At 43.5% G+C, this 20776-nt stretch overlaps 2 protein-coding genes across 3 annotated transcripts in view; one reads left to right on the top strand and one right to left on the bottom strand.

The window, feature by feature from the left end:
• LOC310858012 (PDZ domain-containing RING finger protein 4) overlaps positions 1 to 20776 on the bottom strand; it is a 198843-nt gene that overhangs the window by 85925 nt on the left and 92142 nt on the right. The window contains exon 1 of one of the 2 annotated variants that reach the window (XM_083764059.1): positions 2610 to 2821. The exons of the other annotated variant lie outside the window; for it this stretch is intronic. Coding sequence (XP_083620185.1) covers positions 2610 to 2678 — 69 coding nt within the window. The 5' untranslated portion in view covers positions 2679 to 2821. Of the gene's footprint in view, positions 1 to 2609; positions 2822 to 20776 lie in introns of those variants that run through there. 2 annotated transcript variants of the gene reach the window in all.
• LOC310858013 (hemoglobin subunit beta-2-like) lies at positions 12341 to 14006 on the top strand. Its single transcript, XM_083764060.1, has 3 exons — positions 12341 to 12462; positions 12597 to 12819; positions 13851 to 14006. The coding sequence occupies exons 1-3, from the start codon at positions 12362 to 12364 to the stop codon at positions 13980 to 13982; spliced, it is 456 nt and encodes a 151-aa protein (XP_083620186.1). The 5' UTR covers positions 12341 to 12361; the 3' UTR covers positions 13983 to 14006.

Raw genomic sequence — 20776 nt, 5'->3', positions numbered from 1 at the left:
TGTTTTTGTCAACAACAAAAAAGTTTGACTCCAGATTACTGCCAACATTTTCAAAGATCCCCCTGCTTATTCGCCCCTTATCGCCCCCTGCATAATCTTACCCCTTCTCTATAAATACACTGACTTGACTCTCTCTCTCTCTCACCATCCCATTCTGTGTTTCTCTTTGTCCTCCACACTCAGAAAGCAGATGCTGGTGGTTCAGCTCTGCTTGGATGTGAATGCTAGGGAGCTATTGCTCAGTTGTGACAGCCCCTCTGATGCTGGTACAGTACAGTGAAAAGGGGCCTGGGGAATGGCCCACTTCAAGATACCCTTTTAGCCATATCTAGACAGAAATAGTCCAACGCCGTTTCTTCTCAGCTGAGAATGGAGCAGAACTCAAAGCAACAGAGATGAATGCCAACACTGTGCTATTTTTATCTTCTGAGGAAGAGTGGGCTCGGTGACGGATACACCTCAACATGTGCTAGCTGCACGCTTACACCCAACACGTTATTTGTGAATCCTGTCCCCATTTACTGCATGTCCCCATTGGGGATGGCTGTCACCATCACATTTGTATTTCTGCCATCTGTCTGCTGTGATCACTCCAGTATAGTTTCGGCAACAATGGCCATTACTTGGACTTCGCCAATCACAAGCGGGCTGAAAGCCACAGGCGCGGTTAACCCATCATACCATCTTAACTCCATCCCCCCCACGCTGGCCTCCTCTCATCGCTTCTCCTCCACCAGGGTATAAAGAGAGACATTTCACGTCTAATTAATGCACAGGATGGTTGTATAAAACGGCTAATGAGGCTGTGATCACGGTGGCGTGAAGGCAAGAGGAAGAAGGGGTGGGTAGGTGTGTGTGGGGGTGATTGAGCTGAGATCTCAGCTCCAAGAGAAAGACTGTGAGCTCCACAGTTATTATCCTGTCATATAAGGGGAGACCGCGGGGAGACGAGGATGAACGCTAGTTTGGTCCTCATCTTGACGTTCTACAAGATTGCAGATTGCAGATTTCAAATTTCTTTTTTTTGGGTCCAGATAGCATTTCTCTGGTATAGATATCTCAGAATGTCACCTACATAATGGCATGATGTATACTGTATATGGATGGCTCTAGTGGGTATAATGTGGGAAAAGTAACTGCTCGTCACTCACCATTTCACATCGAGAGGTGATGCACCCGTCAACGTCAATTCAGGTCCCATTTAAATAAAAACGGATCGAAAGAATCTGGGACTTGTTTTAATGAATGCAATGTTATTTTATTCGTATGGTAGAGCACCTCCGAGCACTGCACATCTGCAGTGGTTGGAGGTGGTGGTCTCCCTACTTTCCCATTGACCTGGTGAACAACACCATGCAGGACATCGTCTGGTTGACATGCCAATAAAATAATTTGAGCTAAGCAGACAGTGCATCTAATGTCCAATCCTGTGTGCTTCTGCTTTATTGCCATTGTCACTGCATCTTTCTTTATTGTTGTATTGTTTGTAGTTTAAAGTTTAAACTTGTTTAAACTTTAAACATTGTTGAAATGAACTATCTCCTTTGGGAACGGAGAGTGGAAACAGATAGAGAACGTGTGGATTGTAAGCGTTAAGAGTAAGACCGAAACCAGCCTGTTCACAAGCTCACAACGTGACTTGCGGATCGGCTATTGCCCGTTAAGAGATTTTTGTGTAGAAGGAAAAAAGTAGGGGGCCAAGTACACAACCTTGGGGGGCCTCGGTCAACAAAGTATACAGTATAGTATACTAAGTATAGGGCTTAAGTGGTCAAAACTCTGCCACTGAAGAGCTGACATCTTCACTAAACACACAATCTGAACATCTGTCTGTATTCTGAACACATGGGGAGGATTCAGGGGCTGCGGAAACCAACCTGCCTGGAAAAGGCAGTTGTGCCTATAGGACACTTCTGTGTGTAATATTGTCTTCAGGTAAGAAGGCTTCAGAACTCCCATCCCGAACCGCCTGCCTGCCCCCCTCAGCATTGCTCCTTCAGGTAAGAAGGCTTCAGAACTCCCATCCCGAACCGCCTGCCTGCCCCCCTCAGCATAGCTCCTTCAGGTAAGAAGGCTTCAGAACTCCCATCCCGAACCGCCTGCCTGCCCCCCTCAGCATAGCTCCTTCAGGTAAGAACGCTTCAGAACTCCCATCCCGAGCCGCCTGCCTGCCCCCCTCAGCATAGCTCCTTCAGGTAAGAACGCTTCAGAACTCCCATCCCGAGCCGCCTGCCTGCCCCCCTCAGCATAGCTCCTCTGGCAGTATGAATGATCTAGCACGCTGGCATCTCTCTACACCAGCTGCTCATTACTCCCAACACATCTGCTGGTGAGTGGGGACACTCGCTCTCCGTCTCCGCTAACGCTGCCTCACCTCATGTTTGTGCATCACTCTTTCATTCACATGTACAGTATGTTATGTCTCTAAAAAAAGACCACCATCCCACAGCAATTGGCTGAGAGAATTTCCCCCAAAACAGTGCTATATGGCAGCAGCAGCAGCCGTAAACTAAACTGCTCTATGCACATGCACAGCATAATGAATTACACACAGCATACCCCCCCCAGACACAATAGCTGATTGCATGCCAGAGGTGCTTTCTGCTCACCTGTGCAATCTCATAGAGCAGCTTGTAGTGTTCCTCTCTCTTCTGTAAAGTGCACAGATTGCAGCCCATTATAGTCGTCGTGGAAACACACCACAGCCGTTCCAATTCTCCCCGAGCGGTGGCACGGACACAGGGGGGGGGGTCACCCTCCAGACCAGACCAGAGGAGCGCTGGTTCTTCTCATCAGTCCGTGGCGGGCATCTCTCCTCTCCCACGCACGCTCACTCACACAGCCTTCATAACCCGACAGAGCACAACCACACACGCACTCGTATGTACGCACTCTCCCAGCCTGAGACACGCCAGACTCCAACCGTGGTCTGTCCGACAGATGAAACCTTCTGATGTGAGCCGTGCGGGATCAGCTTCAACGGGAGGCAGTGGTGATGAGAGTAGCCGTTTCAGCGTCAGCCGGTGCATCCAGTTGGTCCCCTCTATCTCTCTCTTTCCCTCTCTCACTCTGTATCTCACAGCAGCACCATACACACACACAGACACATGCCAGAGTTGTGACTCCCGCTCACTGAGACACTCCCCCCTTTCTCCCTCTCTCTCTCTCTCTGTCTCAGTCTGGCCGCCGCACATGACTACGCTGACAACACCTCATGAATAACAAGGAAGACAGGTGGGATTATTCATGAGGGAGGTGGGGCCAGGGGGGAGGGAGGAGGGACTTGTGAGGAGGGAGGAGAGAAAGGAGAGATAGAGTGAGCGAGTGAGAAACCAAGAGAGAGAGAGCTGTGGAGCGAGGCTGTGTAGCACAGAAACACAATGCGCTCCTTTGTGTGTGAGCGGCACCTCCGAGGAGCGCGACAGAGACGGAGCCCCACGGCACAGCGACCCACAGCCGCCGCATCCCCGAGAGCTGCGGGAGGAGGCTGTTAGACCTGGCCATGCATCCTGCATCAGAAGCCAATTTGCCCGCGGTTTGTTTGTTTGCTTCGGGTGCGTTTACAACACGCAACATTTTATTTACAATTAAAAATAAATAAAAACTAAACATTGCAAAGGTCACCGAGACATGATCGGCATGAGAAGCAAAGGGTGGCATAGTTTCAAATTCCACAGACACAACGCAGAGATAAGGCAAGAGTCAACATTCCAGCTGATCGCTGCTCATCAGAAGACTGCAGTGTGTTTGATCAAACCACGTCAAAATCAGTGTACATGAAGATAACAACAACAAACCACGTAATTTGAAACTGTAGTCGACTGACAATCAACGGTCAATGCAGCAAACTAGCAATCAACACATTACATCCAGACTTTATAGAAAACGGATTGACCAGCATCAGGTCTTAATTCTCCGAGACTGTGTTAATGACAAGACAATAGACCCTCAGCCAGAAACCACCGACCCCCCCCCCCCCCCCCCCCCCCGCCTTCACAAACAGGAAGCCGCACTAACGAGGAGTAATTGTTAACAAATTGGCCTCCCAGCCAGCAGTGGGGGCTTGACAAGCAGAATACAGCTAAGAGTAGATGAGCACTCATCAGCAGGCTGCCAGGCATTCCACCTCCCCCTCGGGGGATTCCGTAATCCGATTTCCCGGGTTTTAATTTTACTCGGCTGCCTGCCTGGGGCTGAGCCAAACAGCTACCTCCATCACGCACACCGCCATGATGATCACTAATACCATCCACCCAATCTCCCACCGTAGTAGTAGTAACCCACTGACCAAACCTTCGCTGGCCCTTCCTCACACACTCCCACCCTCCTCCTCCTCCTCACCACCACCACGTCAAAGCATCCGCAGTTGCCTGGCAATGTGACATGACATTCATGACAAGACGTGCACTAAAGTGTCAATTTGACATCAAAGCCTCTTGTTGGGAGAAAAGAATATTGCATTTGGAGTACACAGGAGTGCGCGGGTGTTTGTGTGTGCAGGAGTGAGATTATATTACAAAGGACAATATGAGTCAGAAGCATCTTTGCTCTTAGACATTGAGCTGTGCATCAAAAATACATGCAATGAGAAATGGAGGATCTATTTGTGGGTGCTGCTGCTCAGTACCATTCAAACCAACAGGGACCATCAAGGGTTAAAGACAATATGCAGCACCGTATAGCGCTCTCTCTATGAGAAATTGCATCTGAGCCAGTCTTGCATCTTTTATTTTTGAGTTTTTTTCCCCCACTTTGGTGGTTTATGAGTTAACATGCGGCACCTCTGTATACATCAGGTATTTTTTGCAGAGTATTCGCATATGCCCATGAATAAGGAAAGGAAGCTAGGGTTCCAAGTGGTAAAAAAAAGAAAAACATATCCAGAATGCAGCTTCGACCATCGCTGAATGAAAAACCACGGCTTGGGTTGCACAGCTACAGGGCTTAATGAACCCTCTCTGGCTCAGGGAGAGGGTCTTGGTTCGGCTGACACCGTGCAACGGCGCGGCTAGTGACCCCTAAAGGTTAACATGCACATTGGTCACCCTAATGGCCTTTCTCATCATCTGTGAAGCGAGACCGATACGGTAGCCCCCGCCTGCGGTCAAGCAGCACCACTCAATGGGACATGTAAAGTGAACGATGTTCCTTGGAGAGTGCATTAACACTGCTTTACGGCCATGCGGTCCATATTGTGACGTGGTGAATTTACCCTGTGACTGCATTTCCGATGTGACCCGAGGGCACACTGGCACATTATATACCAACAGTTAGTTAAAAGAAAACACGTTTATTTTCTGACAAGGTGAGACTGTTCTGTATTTATAATTCATCACCCTGTGGCCATCAAAATGTATTTTCTGTAGAAGACCAGTATTAAAAGTAATTAATTGTCCCTTACTGAAATTTCACCCAAAGGCAGGATTTATAGCAGCCAAAAAGATAATAGTCCAATGCTGAATGGGAAGCAGAATTTAACATAGAAATTACAAAAAAAGATTGGACACATGTGGAAAATGCACCACTCATCTACCAATTCACCGATATGGAGGGAGTTCTCTAATCTTTGTAGATTTTTTTATAATGGAGAAATTGACACACCGTTTGAGACTGTAGGAAGAACAAAAGGAGGACAAAATTGACTCTAAGAGCCCAGGCGGTGGCGTAACCGTCTGGGCACCCGACTGGTAATCCAGTCGCAGTGTGCCGCGGGTTCGACTCCCGAGCCCGACACGGCCTTTACTGCATGTCTTCCCCCATCTCTCTCCCGTTTCCTGTCAGCCTACTGTCTGTCCCTTCAAAAACTAATAAAAGGCGTAAGCCGCAAAAAAATATCTTAAAAAAAAAAAAAAAATGACTCTAAGACCGAACATAAACACTAAGGGTATGGGGGAATGAGGAACAACGGAAAATGGCTAGGATTATGATGTAATATGCTAATTCTGATACGCAATGTCGACTTTTTTCTTTTTGTGTTTTTTCTTTTCTTCATGTTGTATTCGTTGAAAAAAAATGAATAAAGAAAAAATAGTCCAATGCTGGAAACCTCCACATGACATTTCCAAAACAATGTCCAAAAATGTCCAAAAATGACATTGCTTATCTGGAACTGTCTCCAGCAAGAATTAACAATGCTCTATAAGGCACAGTTTCACTATGGACGAACGTAATATCAAATCAGGTTTAGGGTTAGATCAGATCTTCTGACTTAATGATGCAATGGATGTGTTGTGTTAATAGGATGGTGGAAGGAGTAAGGGTTTGGTTAGTAATGGGATGATTAATGGTGGGTAAAGGGAGAAGGGTTGGCCATACAGGCGTTCAATTACGTTGTACTGCTTGAAATGTATATTTGATTCCATGTGGAAAAAAAAATCTTTAAAAGGTTAATGAGGGGCCCAGGCCGTAGCGTAACGGTCTGGGCACCGGACTGGTGATCCAGTCGCGGTGTGCCGCGGGTTCGACTCCCGGACCCGACACGGCCTTTACCGCATGTCATCCCCCCATCTCTCTCCCGTTTCCTGTCAGCCTACTTTCTATCCCTTAAAAAATCAATAAAGGCGTAAGCCGCAAAAAAATATCTTTAAAAAAAAAAAGGTTAATGAGAGAAAAAATTTGTCCTGACTTCTCACAGTCCAGAGTGTGTGTCTATCACGTGACAACATCGGTATAGCTGGTTTGGGAACTTCAAACAAGATTTATTTTATTATTTTTTTAATTTTTCTTTTTTTAAGACTATGACGCATTTCACCGTTTTACCATGCAGTTCTTGGAGCTGAGCATTATTTTGTACACGCTTCGAGCTATGGATGAACATCCAGAATTTCACTGTGTATAAATTCTGGACCACTGGTGTGTGACCTTTGACCTTTTGGCCCATGCATTGTCCTTTGCTACTGTCCACTGGTCGTTCATCACTGGCCCACCACCGCTTGCCCGGCCGGGTGGAAAGGAGCCTCCCGATCGTGGCTCAGTTAATGGCCTTCACACACACACTGGGGCATGTGGACAAGCCATTAGTTCTCATACAATGGATCTATTTTGAGATTTCTTCAATTGCATTTCTGACGAACCGATATTTGAGCTCACCTTTACACTAGGAGGGATGACCTCCAGCGGAGTGTGTAATGCAGGTATAATGTATGGCCATGTTGTAAACTATCACGCGCACACTAGTCGCACGGACACACACGGACACTCACATGCGCGCACCGCGCGCGCATATACAGTATACGCACACATACACATATACAGTATACATGCGCACACACAGATACCCAATACATTCACACAAGCGCAAACACACAGGCACACCCAATACGCACCATGCACATGTCCACGACTCCGCACACACACACACACACACACACACAAACCGCATGACGTCAAAACAGCACCATTGCCCATAAGCTCTGCATTTCCATCGATTTCATGTCCCAGGATAAATACCATCGACCGTCACTCACCCACATGCAAAACTTCAATCAAATCAATATTCCACCACCACCATCTAAAGTCAAGGGGCTTGCATGAGTTGTGCCGGAATGAATGCCTGAATTGGGAGTCGTACAATTACCTTTAAAATATACAAATCTATTTTCAGGTGATTCGCTTTTTTCATGATGCATGCATGTCAGAAACTTTTGAATGCTACTGTATGCTTCGTCAAGTCGTCACTTTGATGAGAAGTAATAGTTGGCATGCGAGGGGGTGAGATGGTGTCGGCTCTTCAACTATGAAGTCTGTATGCGCTTTTAAGAAGACTGAGTGACAACCTTGAACTTTTAACATCAATGGGTCCTTTAAACGCAACACTTAGCATGTATGAGGTACTGTAGAACGCGGAGCTGCATCGGCAGACATAACCCACGTTGAGACCGCAACACTGCCACCATCTCTACTAATGTGCATGGCAGAGACCCAAAGGGCAAAGTTCTACTTTGTCATACAACCGTGCCGCTCACAAAAAAGAACAAGCAACTCCAAGAGGATTGTTACGATACATAGCCTTAACCACTTAAACGCTATTAGCCAAATCTCATTGACGAAAATAGGCGATCTACAAGCTCCCAGTGTGTTGCATCACAATGCATTGTGAGCTTGTAGATCGGCTATTTTCACTGACTGCTCGTCAATTTTCCCAGAATGTTTGCCTACATATATATGCCCAGAACAGGGGTACTAAGGTTCGAGTGGTTAAAATACAGGTCCATGCTGGTGGCCTGAAGAGAGATCGGTTTGTTAACACTCGCGTTTGCTTTCAGTAACCTTGACAACTGACACGAGAGCATGTGATAATGGCAGTGGACTTAATAAGTAGCAGAGATCACACATGCTTACTGCTTAGTGTCTTTGGCGATGCCTGTGAGGAATACCAAGTGTCCGTCTGCCTCCTCTCGTAAACAGGTTTGTTAAGGATGTATTGATGCGAGTCAGGTGAGTAGAGAATTCTCTTTGAAGAGTGAAACGCCATTCATGTGAATGGAGAGCAGTGGTTTTGTGACATGTGGTGGTGACATGTGGCTCAGATGTGATCTGCGACTGCCACCATATCTAGGTCTCTCTCCCCCTGGGCATTGACATGACCTGATTGGGGAATAATTAAATGTGCCCCCTTTATGAATGAATCATCCCTGCCGCCTGCTTCTCAGATGACAGCCCTGACGGTAGTCGGTCCAATACGTGCAATACGCTAGGTATTTACACTAGGTGCTTATACTGTAAACACACACACACACACACACACACACACACACACACACACACACACACACACACACACACACACACACACACACACACACACACACACACACACACACACACACGTCACACACACACACACACAGGTGGGTGCTTCAAAAGCCGGCATGACCAGACCGTGGGAAGCCAGCCAAAACATGTCTCTCGATGACAATAAATAATGCAAAAAGGCGTGAATCATTCATTCATGTGGGAATGTGTCCGTGGATATAAATAGCACACATGGGCTGTTATGCACGATTGCCATGCATTGCTGCTTTTCAAGCAATCGACACAATAGCCGTCTGAATCAGTCTGAACAGACAATTCGGTGCCATTTCTGCCTGTACGCAAAAGTTTGACTATTCGTCGCCCATGTAAATTACAGAGATTAATTATGGATTAGTGAGTCAACTGACCCTCTGCTTAGCATAAGATGTTATTCTCTCTAGTAATACCATCTGCCTACAGAAGTGACATTAGGATGATTTATACAACAGCTAGTTCCAACCATGCATTGTGATTGGCCGAGAAGAGAAGCATTTGGAAATTGGAGCCGTGCCAAGCCCCAACCAACGGGTAAATCACTGGTAAATGTATCACTCCGTGATACGTTGTGGACCAGTCCAGCTGGCGTTAAATTGCCTATAGCAATGGAAAACAATGGGGAGCTACTTTGGATGAAAGCAAAAGCCATGCGTGATTGGCACACCTGTGCAGGGTGAAGGCCGTGCCTATGCCTAATAACCACGATAAAGCACTACTTCTTGTGGCTTGCTTAACCCATTCTGACCTGAGATCAGATTCATACGAGGTTTCCGCCGGACACACACTGGTCTGATGAACCCATTCTGACCTGAGATCAGATTCTAAAAATGTCAGTCGTTCTTCGATTTTTCAAAAATAGCAGACCTACAAGCTCGTATCGCGCCACTCGGTGGCGCGATATGAGCTTGTAGATCTGCTATTTTTCAATAGCTAAAGCATAACATGATGCCGACACCAAAATGGGTGCCCGGTCAGAATGGGTTAAGTATAATTAAATTCTTCCCCATTAAATAAAAGAAAAAATAAATAAATAAACTGTGATGATCTATAACTTGGAACTCACCTAAACTTTATTTCTTACCATAAAATTCAGTCCCTTGTATGTTACAGTAGTCAATTATTTTAATCTGCGGTGGAAACATACAAGCGAGGCCCTCTTTGATTGTGGACCATTTGTCAGCCACATAAACATTGTATGCCACCAAAATACTAATGAAGCTCTTTAATGAAACATCATACCAGCTCCAAGGTGTTTTTCTCCACACAAAGGAAACAAGTGACATACGCACAGACCTCTCACGTCTTCCATACAGCACAATTAACCTGGTTTCCCCTCCGTGAAGATGAGACAAACTGCTTCCTCTGACATTGTGTATTCTCTCTTACCTAATGTCTATCAATAAAGTTCACTTCTCTTTTTCCACAACAATACAAAATGATTTAAACAGCATTTAGCTGAATGTGAGCAATTATAATACACAACTTCTGCAATAATAGTTCATAAGTTACCTTTTTGCACTAAAGAAATTAAAAGAAGAAATTATTATTTCAGTGGTTCCGCTGAATAAACACTGATTGGCTCCAATACTGAAATGCTTGTCAAATATCGCATCATGGATAACAGGAATTGCATGTCGTCGCTGTCAGACAGAAACCTTGTTACAATTTAGGCATTTAGCAGACGCTCTTTATCCAGAGCGATTTACAGTAAGCAAGAACGAAAACATGGTAATACATCAAATACATAAAAACAGTCATCATGAAACATACGTAAAGCTAAGAACCTAACAGTGGAATATCTATATAATGAAACTATGCGTATACACTAGTATATGTGCTATGTCAACTTAAAATGCTATCTAAGTTACATAAGTTGAGCCTATGCATACGCCCATAAGGTCGTCAAGGCTAGGGCAAGTGCTACACTTGTTCAATGGGTGAGCAATAGAAAAACGAAAAAGAATGAGTAATGTGGAGAGTGCTGATATGAAGGTGACTGGTCTATTTGATACATTAGCAAAAATTCTCAAAAAGCTTAGGCCTATTAAAGGCTATTATGCTTTATTTATAGTGTAGTGGTACCAGTGGTTCTTTATTTATAGTGTAGTTGTACCAGTGGTTCTTTATTTATAGTGTAGTTGTACCAGTGGTTCTTTATTTATAGTGTAGTTGTACCAGTGGTTCTTTATTTATAGTGTAGTTGTACCAGTGGTTCTTTATTTATAGTGTAGTTGTACCAGTGGTTCTTTATTTATAGTGTAGTTGTACCAGTGGTTCTTTATTTATAGTGTAGTGGTACCAGTGGTTCTTTATTTATAGTGTAGTTGTACCAGTGGTTCTTTATTTATAGTGTAGTTGTACCAGTGGTTCTTTATTTATAGTGTAGTTGTACCAGTGGTTCTTTATTTATAGTGTAGTTGTACCAGTGGTTCTTTATTTATAGTGTAGTTGTACCAGTGGTTCCCAAACGTTTGAGCTTGAGACCCAAAAGAGGAATTAGTTTGCCCTGGACCCACAATAGCAGTGACAATAGCAGAGCTTGTAGATTGGCTATTTTCACTACTTCTTGAACATTTTATATGTAATTTGTGGTATTTCTTTGATTTTACTATTTGATTTATTTTTAATTTATGATATACTGTATATATATTATTTATGTTTTTTTTGGGATGCCAAAACAAATAAAATACAGTGAGAGGACAATGTGTTTCTGCAGGTAAGGGGTTGGTCTTTGACTTGGTTTGAGAACCACTGACATAGATGTACTAAATGTACGTTCTTCATAAAACTGTTAAAATTGACTTGAGATATATATATATATATATTGAGAGATATATGCCACCTATAGTGCGACATGTATAAGTTGTCTGATTAGCCAATACAATGTAAGATATCCAAGAGAGAAAAAGCATGCCCTCTCACATTCAAATGTATATAAATTATTTCCTAATGATTAGTTCATCATTGACTAATAGCTTTTACTTAATTTATAAGTGAGAAAAGAAAGGCAATATTTCACAAGGCCGTAGTTTTCAGTGCTCCAACGACAAGTACCACAGACGAAAAACAGTCTTAAGTCCAAATTTCATTCTAACCCCTCCACGAAAAGGCCTCGTTGTCCTGAACCCTTATCAATCATTTATACATTATGGATCAATAGTGTGGACTTAGACTGTTTTTCGTCTGTGGCATATTGGATACGTTAATTTTAAAGTTGAATCAAATAATTCAAGATACAACCATGAGAAAAACAAAACAAAACAAAAACAAAACAGCCAATATGGGTGTGATAAAACTTGAGCTGGAAATACAGTACAGTAACATTATCTCTTCCAGCCAGCCAAAGATAAACAGACCACAGGAGTGTCACGATGTAGACCAAAATAGAACTTCCAAAAGCTCCTAGAAGCTACTAGAAAAAGACATATCGGAAAGCTCATCTCCAACCTATCACAAGCAGTCGTCTCGTTTTGGACAGGGGACATTTCAGGTATATAAAGAGCAGAAGTGCCATAGTTACTGTACAGCAGGTCTACATTTCTTCTGAGACTGAAGCAACCACAAAGCAACCATGGGGGACAAGGACATGTGGTCAGATCAAGAACGTACCCTGATTCAATACATCTTCACCACTCTGGACTATGAAGAAGTTGGATCTGATGCTCTGTCCAGGTATAGACTTCTTCTCCATCAATATCAGATCATTATCAGCTGTTACGTCTTCATTAACATGTTTTGTGACCATTCCCTTCAACATAATTTAAATTTTAAACCTAATCTGACATTTCTGAAATCGTTTTCCCCAGGTGTCTGATCGTGTACCCCTGGTGCCTGCGGTACTTTGGCGCCTTTGGTAACTTGTACACTGCCAAGGACATAATCGAGAACCCAAAGATCGCAGCCCACGGTGTCAAGATTGTGCACGGTCTGGACAGGGCTCTGCAGAACTTAGACAACCTCAAGGAAACTTATAAGGAGTTGAGTACTCTGCACTCCGAGGTGCTGCACGTCGATCCCGACAACTTCAGGGTAATTATAATAACGTTATGCTTATATGAACTTGCACCTTCAAACTCACCAAGGAAATGCATACACATGTATAAAGCTCTGAAGAAACGCTGTGGCGTCAATATTTAGGGCACAAGCCATTTCAGTCAGACAACTCAAGGAGGATGTAATATATATATTTATTGAATATAAGATAATCAATGCAATATATTTATTATGGTTTGGCGATGTATTGGATCTGCTTTTTAGGTACTCAGGTCAAGCGCATCAGTCCCGACCATAGGGACTCCGAATCCCCCGTACCTAAACAGTAGATCCAAAACGACAGGTGGTAGCTGGGGTGGAGGTGGGTGAGCACTTTGTATACAGCAGCGCACAGTATACAATAAAGCAGCAGCAAGCAAGCAAGCAGGAGGATGAATGCAAAACCTTCAGTTAAAGTAGCCGGTATGAGATGGGGTGAGCGTGTGATTGGCTGAGTGAATCATGTGGATGAGAGCCTGATGCTGCGGAGCCCAATTAACGGCCGGCACGCTGACCGAGGTTCCCTGACTGCACTTGCTCTGCGCATGTCTACGACAGGCGCAAATGATCATTTCTTTGACTCCCTTTTTTGCTACCAAATAATAGTTTATCTATTATTTATTACAACTTACACTTCTTTTTAACTGTTTTCTCAGCCGTTGTCTCTGACATTTTGCCTATAATGAATATGTACTTAGAGGTGGTGAAAATTGGAGGGGATGCATGCAGTATGTATGCGTTCATGTTTATACAATGCCACACTCACTTCTCCACCACCGCCATGACTTACAGTAATGATGAAAGGCAGGTGTACAATTGTACGCGTGCATTTAGTGTGAATATAGCATAAAGGTAACTAGTTTAAAACAAGAGGGTTGCGCACATCCAGTCCTTGACTCCCTCACTGGTGCTGGACAAAAGTTTGATACAGTGAATTAGAAAGTCCACACAATCGCAGTTGTGCGAAGTTCCCTTTCTTCTTCACAGCATAAATATCTACAGTAACCATGTTTTTCTATGCCCCACAGCTGTTTTGTGACGTCCTCTCCATCGTCGTTGCCGGCAAGCTGGGCATCCAAACTTTCACACCTGAAATGCAGGCAGCCTGGCAGAAGTTCTTGGGCGCAGTGTGCTCTGCTCTGAGCAGGCAGTACTTCTAGAAGTCCATATGGGACTCTGGGCCTGGAGAATGAGAGGCAAGCGTGATCCTTTGGCTGGATAAGTGCTGCATTCGTACTTGTTGCCCACTGGGTTATTTGAATCTACACTGGAAACATCTGGAAAATAATAAATTGGAAATAAATACCAGTAATTTGAGTAATTTGTGTCTGACTGCGTGTTTGTGAGTGTGTGTGTGTGTGTGTGTGTGTGTGTGTGTGTGTGTGTGTGTGTGTGTGTCTGTGTGTGTGTGTGTGTCTGTGTGTGTGTGTGTGTGTCTGTGTGTGTGTGTGGTGTTACTGGTGGTGTCTATGGGTTTGGTCCTAAGAGGTAGTGCAGTAGTCACACACGTGGACTCTGTGTCACACCCCCTTTTAAAATGACGCTACACATTATTAACCAGTTAACAGTTTCTTTCTTCAATATTACTTTCCGAAAGTAAAAAGGTTAGAAAAGTACTGTATTTGAAGTATAGTATACTACTACTACAACTACTACTAGTAAAATATACTGGTTGTGTTCAGAATTTTTTTTTTGTTGTCTCCCATCTTTCCACAAAATAATAGAAAATGCTCGATAAGCCTGTTCAATAAGGTGCTCGTTATTAATAAATAAAGAGTGGTGAAACTCCCCGGGGGGGTGCCCAGAAGTTTCAGACCCACTGCAGGACCATGGCGCCGGCCCGGTACCATGTGGGGGTCCCTCTACTGTACCCTCTACTGTACTGTACTTTCACTGTACTGTACTGGCACACCCAAAATCATCATATAATATATACTATATATGATGATCTGGACTAGCAAGCTATCTCTCTCATTGCTGCCATAGTGCCCGTACTAGCAAGCTATCATTTTCATTGGCTGCCGTATTGGCTGCCTCGTCTCTCGGCAACCAGCCACTTTTTGCCTCTAGCCGACCTCTCAGCCATGGGATGCTAGCTGAACGTCATGAAGTCAAACCATCCGACACTACTTTTATGAAACTAAAGTCAAAGACAGCGAGTGCTGCTGATGATACGAACTGGTAATGACGCAGCCAACGGGATGCTAGCTGAACGGCCATGAAGTCAAACCATTCAACACTAGGTTGATGAAACTGGAACCCACCACCATGATGTTTCAGAATTATTTAGGCTAGTGCAGCGCAGCTAAACAGTGCGTGGACCTGCATGAGAGCACACCCGCTGATTTAATGGGTAACAGTAACACCCACGCAGACTACCGCGGACCCCCGTGACGACCTCCGTGAGGGCCCCCCGGTGTACCCGCAGACCCCCACACAGACTACCACGGACCCCCACGGTAGTCTGAAGAAGAAGAGTCACCAATCAGCCTAAAAGACGATAGAATAAAGCAGCAATCTCTCTTGACATTTTAAATAAAATGTTTTCAAACAGTAGTCAACAAATCCTGAGTAATATGTAATATGTGCTATTTTTACAAAGTAAATAGGTAATATTACTGTTTTGGCAGAGTAATACCTTACACTACTCGTTAATGGGTAAAGTAATAATGTAACGGACCCACAGTTCATACTTTTATTTTGTCATGGTGTTTAATGTGGTGACAGCAAGTCATTTATTTTGAAGGAATCGTACCAGCTGTTAGTCATCTCTTGATTGAATCAAGCTCAGCTGTGGCAGGGGTTTAAACCTGAACTCTACCTGACTGCCTCAGATTCAAGGAAAGGCATGAAGGGAACAAGGTAGCAGCATGGAGCTGATGGAGGTTTCACAAATGTTTGTTTGATGTACCATGGTCACGGAGGGATAAGGAAAGGACAGACAAAGGATGAACAAGGCATCAAACATGGAAAGAGTGAGTTGCTTGATTGTGTCAACAATCACCAATCTACTATGCAAATGTATGGAACGAGAGTTTAATAGTTAATAGTTAATTTAATAGTGTATTTCAGTCAGAGCTTCAGAGGGACCTCTACATTCAACAGAAGGTTTTAGCACCCAGCTGGAAGGGGGACAAGGTACATTTCTGATCGTTTTTGCTTGCACTGTTAGTGGTCTTGTTGTTGGACTTATGTGGCCATGTATTTTTCTAATGTTTGTGTAAAGGTGTATCGTATTATGTTCTATGCTGTCATTTTGATAATTGTTTATGGATTATTGATTCATGCGTCGTTTGATGTGTGTATTTTTATGCGTTTTTTCTTTGTAGTTTCCACAATGAGATGAGAAAAACTTTTAAAACTCACCCTTTTATGGCCAGCTGGGTCCGCTACAAATAATACTACAGTAATATATTACTAGTAACAACACTGTTGACAATGACCATGGCCAAATAATTTCATTTCCCCTTGATAAAAAATTAAAAAATAAAAAAATAAGAAAGAAAACAAATTAAAAAAAAACCTGAAGAAAGGCAGTATTTCACAAGGCCATAGTTTTCAATGTTCCAATAACATATTCGGATATGTTAATTTTAAAGTTGTGTCAAAAACTTAAAGATACAACCATATATGAAAAACTAAAAAAAACTAAAATAAAACAGCCAATATGGGTGTGATAAAACTTGACCTGTAAACAACATTAACCAGGTTTCCCAAAGAGATTTTTGGTCGTGCGTAGCTTGCACAGGTGTGCAGCGCCTGCGCACATGCCCAGGAGGCTGTCAGAAGGCTGCATGCAGTAGAAGGTAACACGTTTCTTGAAAGCCTACAGTAGATGGTTACAGTGGTGCAGCCAATTAGGCATTACGACTGGCTTTGGAGCCTTTGGGAAACAGACAGATAGGCAAATAGCCTACTGTAGGTGGCATAGATAGCCTAGGCCTACTGTTAGACGTCCATGCATGCAAGCAGTCCAAATAGCCTACGTTTGGATGCATGAATTAAATAGTGTTGAGGTGATGTTTCATGTCGGCAATACATGTAGGCATATATACTGGTATGAAAACACCATAGATTCCCAATTATGCAGTAAGTAAATTCAATAGAATAACATATGATTGTGGGATAATAGGCCTATATACAGTATATTAAATAGGTTATAATCGGCACAACTCGGTCTCTCTCTCTATAGAAACTGACAAGTCACTCAACCATGCTCTCTCGCATTTTGAGAGAGACACACACAGAGAGAGAAAGAGAGAGAGAGAGAGAGAGAGGTCTTTGGGCAGCAGTGAAGTCACTAAAAAACAAGTAAGATGATATTTCAACAAGATGTCTGGAGCTCTGTTAATCCCTGAATCTGAGTAATAATGACATAGCTAGGTCATGAAAAAAAGGGGGTAAAGAAAGGGTATGTACAGTCAGTTACCAATTCAACAGGCTTAATGCTATAGTTAATTGTCAGCGTTATTTTATTGACAGGTCAGGCCGGCCTGGCCGGTAGGCCTACACAGCGCAGCAGTGCACTTCATTTGCAAGCGCATTATAAGGAAGTTGCGTGGAAAAATTGGTTAAGTCTGGCATCGATTGCTAGGGCTCTCCAACCAGTTTGTGTGTAGGAGACATGTTGTGTCACGCAAACTCGCTGTGCATGTTCTCTTTGGGAAAACCGGCCATTATCTCTTCTAGCCAGCCAAAGATAAACAGACCACAGGAGTGTCATAATGTAGACCAAAATAGAACTTCTAAAAGCTCCTAGAAGCTACTAGAAAAAGACATATCGGAAAGCTCATCTCCAACCTATCACAAGCAGTCGTCTCATTTTGAACAGGGGACATTTCAGGTATATAAAGAGCAGAAGGTCCATAGTTACTGTACAGCAGGTCTACATTTCTTCTGAGACTGAAGGAAATCACCACAAAGCAACCATGGGGGACAAGGACATGTGGTCAGATAAAGAACGTACCCTGATTCAATACATCTTCACCACTCTGAACTATGAAGAAGTTGGATCTGATGCTCTGTCCAGGTATAGACTTCTTCTCCATCAATATCAGATCATTATCAGCTGTTACGTCTTCATTAACATGTTTTGTGACCATTCCCTTCAACATAATTTAAAATTTAAACCTAATCTGACATTTCTGAAATCGTTTTCCCCAGGTGTCTGATCGTGTACCCCTGGTGCCTGCGGTACTTTGGCGCCTTTGGTAACTTGTACACTGCCAAGGACATAATCGAGAACCCAAAGATCGCAGCCCACGGTGTCAAGATTGTGCACGGTCTGGACAGGGCTCTGCAGAACTTAGACAACCTCAAGGAAACTTATAAGGAGTTGAGTACTCTGCACTCCGAGGTGCTGCACGTCGATCCCGACAACTTCAGGGTAATTATAATAACGTTATGCTTATATGAACTTGCACCTTCAAACTCACCAAGGAAATGCAGACACATGTATAAAGCTCTGAAGAAATGCTGTGGCGTCAATATTTAGGGCACAAGCCATTTCTTTGACTCCCTTTTTTGCTACCAAATAATAGTTTATCTATTATTTATTACAACTTACTTACACATATTTTTCACTGTTTTCTCAGCTGTTGTCTCTGACATTTTGGCTACATGATGAATATGTACTTAGAGGTGGTGAAAATTGGAGGGGATGCATGCAGTATGTATGCGTTCATGTTTATACAATGCCACACTCACTTCTCCACAACCGCCATGACTTGCAGTAATGATGAAAGGCAGGTGTACAATTGTATGCATGCATTTACTGTAGTGTGAATATGGCATAAAGGTAACTAGTTTAAAACAAGAGGGTTGTGCACATCCAGTCCCTGACTCCCTCACTGGTGCTGGACAAAAGTTTGATACAGTGAATTAGAAAGGGAAGTCCGCACAATCGCTGTTGTGCGAACTTCCCTTTCTTCTTCACGGCATAAAGGCTCATACATATCTACAGAAAGTTACAGAAGTGTTTCTATGTCCCACAGCTGTTTTGTGACGTCCTCTCCATCGTCGTTGCCGGCAAGCTGGGCATCCAAACTTTCACACCTGAAATGCAGGCAGCCTGGCAGAAGTTCTTGGGCGCAGTGTGCTCTGCTCTGAGCAGGCAGTACTTCTAGAAGTCCATAATTATGGGACTATTATGGGATTATTATGGGATTATGGGAGAATGAGAGGCAAGCGTGATCCTTTGGCTGGATAAGTGCTGCATTCATACTTGTTGCCCACTGGGTTATTTGAATCTACACAATCTAGAAAATAATAAATTACAAATTAGAAATAAATACCAGTAATTTGAGTAATTTGTGTTTGACTGCGTGTGTGTGTGTTGGGGGGGGGGGGTGTCGAGGCACAAACTATGAAGTTAAACAACACAACTCCTCTCTCTGACACACACACACACACACACACACACACACACACACACACACACACACACACACACACACACACACACACACACACACACACACACACACACACACACATGCACAAACTATTAGTATACTATTAACACAATTTTGGCCCTAATCAAACTGCAGGTGGCCTTGGACGTGTATACACGTCTTTTTAATTGATATAAAACTATATATATATATATATATATATATATATATATTCTCTCCTTCTGCACTGTACTCCTTGCTGTTTGCGCGCTGCCATTCACTTCCTTGTTTACGGCGCAGAAAGAATGGCTCGTGAGTCGTAACTTCAGCAAGCATCTCGTTTGGAATATAAACGCTTCTAGAGAGACATTCATACCTCACGCTGGTCACACTGACCAGCGTGAGGTAAGAGGAATTATGCCTCCCGGTTTTTTGGGGAGAACGGAATGAAGGGGAGGGACCTTTCAGCGTCAAATCTGACATATCTGCTGGCACTCTAGCGCCTATATTTTTAAATATGCCAACGTTGTGTTAAAAAAAACATGTTTTTACCAACAATGCAATGTAAAGCTGTCAGCCTGCATTCTTTAATCAATACAACAACAATCAATACAACAATAATAACTGAGGCAAACTGTTGACTGTCAAGGGACACGGCAGCTTGGCTAGTCACTTCCTTTCAATTATCATGGATTATTTCCTGAATGGTAATTAATAAAGAATTACACACTCCAGCCCATAGAACACTTCTGCTGCTGCTGCTCGGATTAAAACAGTTGAACCGCCACCGCCAACAAATAAGTGTATAACGGCAGTCAATTACCAGTCATGTACACTGTTCATCCTACATGAAAAAAGAAAAAGAAAGAAAGAAAGAATATATATTACACTGCATAGCTGAAATCCAAGCTGTTAGCAAAATATAATGAAGATGAGTTGAGTGGAATTGAATTGAGTCTGCTCACAGAAGCAATCAGAGCCTCATGCTCAGAGCGATACAAGGCGACAACAGTTTAGCGCATGTACTTTAACCACTTAAACCCTCTATATCCTTAATAAACTCCCTATGATTTATGTCTCTGTACTCCGTCTGCTCTTTTTTCCCCTCTGGATCTGGTATATTTGGCAAAAGTCTGCCCAAGAATAGGGATGCTAGGGTCCAAGTCGACCAGAGAGTGTCCGCCCTGAAACTGGGAGGTCGGGGGTTTGATCCCCGTCCGGGTCATACCAAAGATTGTAAAAATGGGACCCAATGCCTCCCTGCTTGGCACTCAGCATCAATGGGTTGGATTGGGGGGTCAAATCAACTAATGATTCCCCGAGCGCGGTGCATGCTCACCGCTCCTAGAGATGGGTCAAATGCGGAGAACAAATTTCACTGCGGTAACGTGTGTGACTAATCATACGACTTTGACTTTGATAAGGCATCTACAGACAATTAGTTTACAAATGAAAACATTTTAAATGTTTAATTTGTAATGTAATTGTCATACGACGGGGCTTAAGTGGTTAAACACACTGAGCAGTTGTGACCTCAACCATATCCACCTTCTTTGGCTTAT

The sequence above is a fragment of the Protomyctophum parallelum genome (assembly GCF_964188405.1).
Source record: "Protomyctophum parallelum genome assembly, chromosome: 4".
Taxonomy (NCBI): Eukaryota; Metazoa; Chordata; class Actinopteri; order Myctophiformes; family Myctophidae; genus Protomyctophum; species Protomyctophum parallelum.
This window is presented reverse-complemented; position numbering and strand designations above follow the sequence as displayed.

Coding starts and splice junctions, on each gene's coding strand:
- LOC310858013 (XM_083764060.1), top strand. CDS start 12,362: ATGGGGGACAAGGACATGTGGTCAGATCAAGAACGTACCCTGATTCAA. Junction 12,463..12,596: donor GGATCTGATGCTCTGTCCAG/GTATAGACTTCT, acceptor CGTTTTCCCCAG/GTGTCTGATCGTGTACCCCT. Junction 12,820..13,850: donor TCGATCCCGACAACTTCAGG/GTAATTATAATA, acceptor TATGCCCCACAG/CTGTTTTGTGACGTCCTCTC.